The 6,096-nt window shown below is 47.6% G+C and overlaps 1 protein-coding gene across 1 annotated transcript; it reads right to left on the bottom strand.

Moving 5' to 3' along the window:
• Nucleotides 1–444: 444 nt before the first annotated feature.
• On the bottom strand, nucleotides 445–1,161 carry LOC148211457 (uncharacterized). The gene has a single exon (XM_088124425.1). The coding sequence runs from the start codon at nucleotides 1,159–1,161 to the stop codon at nucleotides 445–447; it is 717 nt and encodes a 238-aa protein (XP_087980551.1).
• Between the last annotated feature and the right edge of the window lie 4,935 nt (nucleotides 1,162–6,096).

Here is a 6,096-nt window from a genome sequence, read left to right as displayed (position 1 = left end):
GCTCCTCGGCCCATCTTCCATTTTTGGAGTACAATCTCAGCTTGAGTCCTCGTTTTATAATTTTATTTATCGCTTCAACCTGTCCATTTGCTTTTGGATGCGCTGGGGACGAATTGAGATGGCTTATGCCCAACTTCCTGCAAAAGTCCTTGAACTTTGCATTGTCGAATTGCTTTCCGTTGTCCGTCACAATGGCGTTTGGTATGTCAAAGCGGCATACAATGTTTGTCCAAATGAACGACGTGATCCTGGACTCTGTGATGTGGGTGAGCGCCTCGGCCTCGGCTCACTTGGTGAAGTAATCTACAGAGACAACGGCGAACTTGGTTTGCCCTTTGCCCGGAGGAAAAGGACCTATAATGTCCACCCCCACTGCGCGAATGGCCATGGGGCCGAGATGGGGGTGAGAAATTCAGGAGGTTGATGGATGATATTCGTAAAGCGCTAGCAGTTGTCATAGGTTTTCACAAACTGCTTGGCATCCTGATCAACAGTGGGCCAGTAATACCCTTGTCGGACCACCTTGGCCGATAACGACCTGGCTCTTGAATGGTTGCCGCATACTCCTTCATGAATTTCTCTGAGGATGTAATTCCCATCTTTAGGAGTTACACACTTAAAGAGAGGCAGGGAAAATCCTCGCCAATACAATGCTCCATCTCGGAGTATGAACCGAGCTGCTTTTCGCGCCATCTTCTTATGCTCCTTTGAATCTTGCGGTGGATTTCCTTTGATGAACTCCATGATTGGATCCATCCACGAGGGTTCTGGAGTGTCAACCTTCATCAAATCTGGCTCCAAGATTGAAGGATTGTCCAGGATCTCGACCGGGACCGATCTGGCTAGGTCGGTCTCATATGCTGATGCCAATTTGGCTAAGGCATCTGTGTTGGAATTTTCTGATCTTGGAACTTGATTCACCTCGTAAGTCTCGAACTGGGCAAGGTGCGATCTGACTTTGCTTAAATATTTTTCCATCCGGGAGTCTTTTGTTTGATACTCCTTCTTAATCTGATTTACAACCAGCTGGGAGTCACTGAAGACCTGGATGTGGATGGCCCCCAGTCCTCTGGCAACGCTTAGGCCTGCCAGAAGCGCTTCGTACTTAGCCTCATTATTTGAAGTCCGAAAGTTGAACCGTAGGGCATACTCGAACCACATGCCACCTGGTGCGAGCAAGAGGATTCCTGCTCCACATCCTCTCTCATTGGAAGATTTGTCAACGTAGATCGTTCACGGGAGGTCGGACTCGGCCGACTGAGAAGGTGGGGTGAGCTCCGGGATGAAGTTTGCCACTGCTTGCCCCTTCAACGCAGTTCTGGGTTCGAACTAGATGTCGTATTCGCTCAACTCCATTGCCCACTTCGTCAGGCGCCCTGATGTTTCTGGCTTATGGAAGATGTTCTTCAGAGGCAAGTTGGTAAGTACAACGACGGTGTGCGCTTGGAAGTACGACCTAAGTCTTCAGGCCGAGGTGACTAAGGCGAGGGCCAGGTTCTCCATTTGGGGGTATCTGGTCTCCGCCTCGGTCATGGCTTTACTTGTGTAATAAATGGGACTTTGGTGTACTCCCTCCTGCCTGATTAGGGCCGAGCTGACGACGCTATCCGACACCGCCAGGTATAAGTGAAGCTTGTCTGCCGGTAAGGGTTTGGCAAGCAGAGGTGCCGAGCAGAGGTAGTTCTTTAACTATTCTAACGCTTGCTCGCACTCTGTCGTCCATTCAAAAGGCCCTTTCTTTATCAGGACTTTGAAGAAAGGAAGGCACTTATCGGTTGACCTCGAGACAAATCTATTTAGAACTGCAATCCTGCCATTGAGGCATTGAAGCTGCTTCAGAGTTCTAGGTGCCTCCATCTCAAGCACGACTTTTATCTTCTCTGGGTTGGCTTCAATCCCCCGGTTGTTTACCATAAAACCGAGGAACTTCTCTGAAGAGACTCCAAAGGCACACTTGGCTGGATTGAGCTTCATTTGATATTTTCGCAAAACTTCAAATGCTTCGGCCAGATCAGAAAGATGCGACTTTGACTACTTGCTCTTAACAAGCATGTCATCCACATACACTTCCATATTCCGACCGATCTGCTTGGCGAACATTTTGTTCACCATTCTTTGGTAGGTCGTTCCTGCATTTTTTAAGCCGAAGGGCATAACCTTATAGCAATACAGACCTTGGTCCGTTATGAATGTGGTAAGATCTTGATCTGGGACATGCATTTTGATTTGGTTGTATCCGGAGTAGGCGTCCATGAAGGTAAGCAGCTCGTGCCCAACCGTTGCGTCCACGAGCTGGTCGATCCTCGGCAGAGGGAAGCAGTCTTTTGGGCATGCCTTGTTTAAATTTGTGAAGTCCACGCACATTCTCCACTTCCCGTTGGATTTTTTAACTAGTATAACATTAGAGAGCCACTCGGGATACAAAATTTCTCTTATATATTCAGCTTTTAATAGTTTGTTTACTTTTTCAACAATTACATCACTCCTATCCTTATTTACAGGTCTTCTCTTTTGCTTTACAAGTCGGAATGATGGATCTATGTTGAGACGATGCACCATGATCTGTGGGTATATGCCAGGCATGTCTTCGTGAGACCATGCGAAGACATCCGAGTTGGACCTGAGGAAGTTGACCAGCTCCTCCCTATCAGTGGCCCCCAGCTTGGTTCTATGCTTACTTGTTTTTCAGGGCTAAGCAAAGGAACAAGCTCGAGCTCCTCTGTTGGTGCAGAGAACTCCCTTTTGCCTTTTCTAGGTAGGTTGGCCCCAGATTTCTGCAGCTTGTCTCGGTTGGTTTGTCCTTCCAGAGCGCATACTGACGACCCTTTGAGTACGGAGGCATAACACTCCTTTGAAGTCTTCTGCTCTCCTCAAATCGTGCCCACTCCATTGGGAGTTGAGTACTTCAAAACTTGGTGAAGCGTTGAGGGAAAGGCCCGGGATGAGTGGATGATGGGTCTCCCGAAAATGGCATTGTAGGCTGACCTGTCGTCAATCACAACAAACTCAGCCATTTGAGTTACTTGTGTATCATCTTGCCCAATTGTGATTGGTAAGTCAATACACCCTTTTGGGGAGACCGATTCTCCAGAGAATCCAACCAAGGGTGTTGGACTCTTCTTTAGCTGTGACCTGGTCCATCCCAAGGCAAGATATGTTGGAAGGGACAAGATTTGGCAGATGCGCCTCCATCTACCAGTACTCTCTGGACCAGGACGTGATCGATGAGAGGGGCGATCACAAGTGCGTCATTATGGGGCAAGTGGACCCCCTCCAGGTCGGCATCATCGAAGGTAATGGAAGAGGTCGGTCTCTGCTCCCTAACGATGCATAGCTCGCGTCTGGCCTCTCGTGCCAACTCCTTTCTCTTATTCCCAGACTGCCCTCACTTGGGCCTCCGAAGATGGTGTTGATGATCGCAGGTCGGTCATCTCGGCGAGGCGGTGTCCTTGAACGCTTCCTCTCCTCTTTTTTTTCTACCAAGTTAGACCTCGGCTTGCCAACAAATTTTTTGAAATAGCCATCTTGAATGAGTCTTCAATCTAGTGCTTGAGTTCCCAGCAACTTGAAGTGTTATGGCCGTGATCACGATGAAAACGGCAAAACTTATCTTTTTTGCGCTTCTCTAGGTCTCCTCTAAGCTTCTCCGGTCGCTTGAGGAGCTTCTACATCCCAGTCTCCTCAATGTTTGTCAGTATTTCAGAGATGGGGATGATGGTAGGAGTATAACGTTCATATGGTCGGCTTCAGTTGTGACCGCTATCCGACCTGCGATAATCAGTTCGGTTGCTGGAGGAGCATGACCCCTTGTCTTTGGACTTGGAGTCAGTCTTACTCTTGTCCTGGCCGGACCTCCTCTGGTCAATCTTCTTCTCTGAACGGCCGGTCTTGGTCCGGAGGAGCTCTTGCCCATCAATAACTTTCTTCGCTTTTTGTAAGACCTCGGCGAAAGTAGCTGGGGCCTCCTCTCCAAGTTTTACTGTAAGAGTCTCATTGGCCAAGTCGGTGAGGAAGTAACACATGGCTGAGTCATCGGATCAGTGCACGACCTTCAGCTGCTTCTCCTGGAACCTTGTGACGTACTCTCTAAGCGTCTCACCCTCCTTCTATCTAATGGTGGCGAGGTGAGTCACTGTTTTTCTGTCATAGTGCCGAGAAGAGAATTGACTAGTAAACTCCTTCCTCAGTTGTGAATAGGTCGAGATCGATCTGGCCGGCAGTCTTCGATACCATAGGCGCGCGCTGCCGGTAAGCGCGATTTGGAAGGCGCGGCATTTAATTGCATCGTTGCCGCTTGAAAATCCATGAGACCTTCGAAGACCTCGACACAGTCTTTTGGTCCTTAGACCAATCATAAGGCTTCATGGTGGGAGTCTTGAACTTTGGAGGGATTGGAGCCTCCAAGATGTCCGAGGTGAATGGCGATTCTCCCAGGCCATCTTCGAACGTGCTTTCTTTCTTCTCGCACCTAGCCTTCAAAGCTTCAACCTAAGCATCGAACTTGCTCTTAATCTGGTCGAACTCCTCCCTTGTGATCACTCCCTCGGGAGTTATTGGGTTGTAAGAAGATTCGGCCTGCTGGTTAGAGTTCTTGTGCGAGCAAGATGGAGATCGTCCTTTTCGGAGGGATGAGCTTCTCTTTCTATTGAGATGATCGCAGTGGTCACCTCTCTAATGAGTGTACTCCTCATCTTCATCTCCTCCAGGGTGCTCTTCATCGACTGGGTCGAGGTGAAAACCTCCTTGTTCATGCACCTCGTCGCGCGATGCTCGATCTTCAGATCGGGACCCAGCACCTGCAGCTTGCACCATTTCATTGTACATCTCTTCCATGGTGCGCATCTGGGTGCGCATTGCCTCCATTTCTTTCTGGAGCACATCAAAGTTATCCCTAGTAGGAGCTGGGGCTGCTCCTCGAGTGGTTCTTCTCGAAGTACCACCTCAGCCGCGATTGACCTTCGACGGTTTTGGATGTGTCGGTGGCAAAACTGGCGTAGTGATGCGCGCTGACCTACGGAGCGGCTCGGCCCCAAGGCTTTCATGAATCTGGCCCTCTGCCACTTATGCCCCGACCTCTCTCTGGTGACCATCGTTGGCAGCCAGAGCTCTTCAGTCTACTGTGTTGGTTGAGTTTGCTAGTTGAACCATCCTTGTTCACGCTTTTTAGATCGGGATGACTTAGATTGTCGTCCCTACAGACGGTGCCAAATGTTTACGTAAGAAATTGCACAATGTAGATTTTATGAACTTAGCTCGAATTCGGTCCCCGCTCGACTTGAAACTGAGAGTGAACCTACACAAGAGGGTAAACTCTCCGACGCTCAAGTTAGTGTAGGTCGGACTCAATATTAAGTTCGATGTGAGATTCGATACCTGTCTGCGAAATGAGGCCCTCTATTAATCGGTGGCGGGTCCGACAGTGCTCACGACCGGCGGTTACCTTTGTCTTTTTTACGTCGGACCTATCGGGTTGGAGCAGGTCGAACCCGTCCAGGTCGAACCGGGGCTTTTCACACTTAGCCTTGTTTATGGGCATACTTAGTCTCCTCGGCAAGTTCGAGGTGAACCTGTGACACTTCCTCTATTCCCTGAACGCCAACGAGCGTCCTCCACGTGTCCAGGGTATCTTTATCCCCAAACAATAACAATTTGTATTGACAGAATTCAGTTAAAATTAGTATAATGTACCGAACATATTTATGGTAGAGTCTTTTTCTTAAGAGAATTTGAAAAATTTTAATTGTAAACAAAATAAATAAAAGGAGAAAGAATACCGATCATGATCTAAAATTTGAGAGAGTTCTGAAGGGTTATGTTAATGTGTTTTTTTTAATGAAGTTTGAAAGGTTTTAAACATGAAGAAAGAGATAAAAGTAACAAAATTTGAAGGTATCAAATTAGAATTGAGAGTTCTTTTGTACATGGTTTTAAATATTGATAACTTTTTTTTCGAGAATGGAACGTTAGTATCGACAAATTTATCGTGAAGCTGATTCTTGTGTAGATTGGCTTGTTAGTCAAACAGTGTTTCTTCCTAGTCATTGAAATTTTAAAATGAACACTTTGGTCCCTGAAAATTGAGAAATAATTCTAAAT

The sequence above is a fragment of the Momordica charantia genome (genome assembly GCF_013281855.1).
Source record: "Momordica charantia cultivar OHB3-1 chromosome 5 unlocalized genomic scaffold, Mcharantia_2.0 BLBB01000005.1, whole genome shotgun sequence".
NCBI lineage: Eukaryota > Viridiplantae > Streptophyta > Magnoliopsida > Cucurbitales > Cucurbitaceae > Momordica > Momordica charantia.
The sequence above is the reverse complement of the archived record's forward strand: the minus strand, read 5'-3'. Positions and strand labels throughout refer to the sequence as shown.

What these genes read in the sequence shown, in the direction of transcription:
- LOC148211457 (XM_088124425.1), bottom strand. Translation starts at nt 1,161, where the DNA reads ATGTGGTTCGAGTATGCCCTACGGTTCAACTTTCGGACTTCAAATAAT.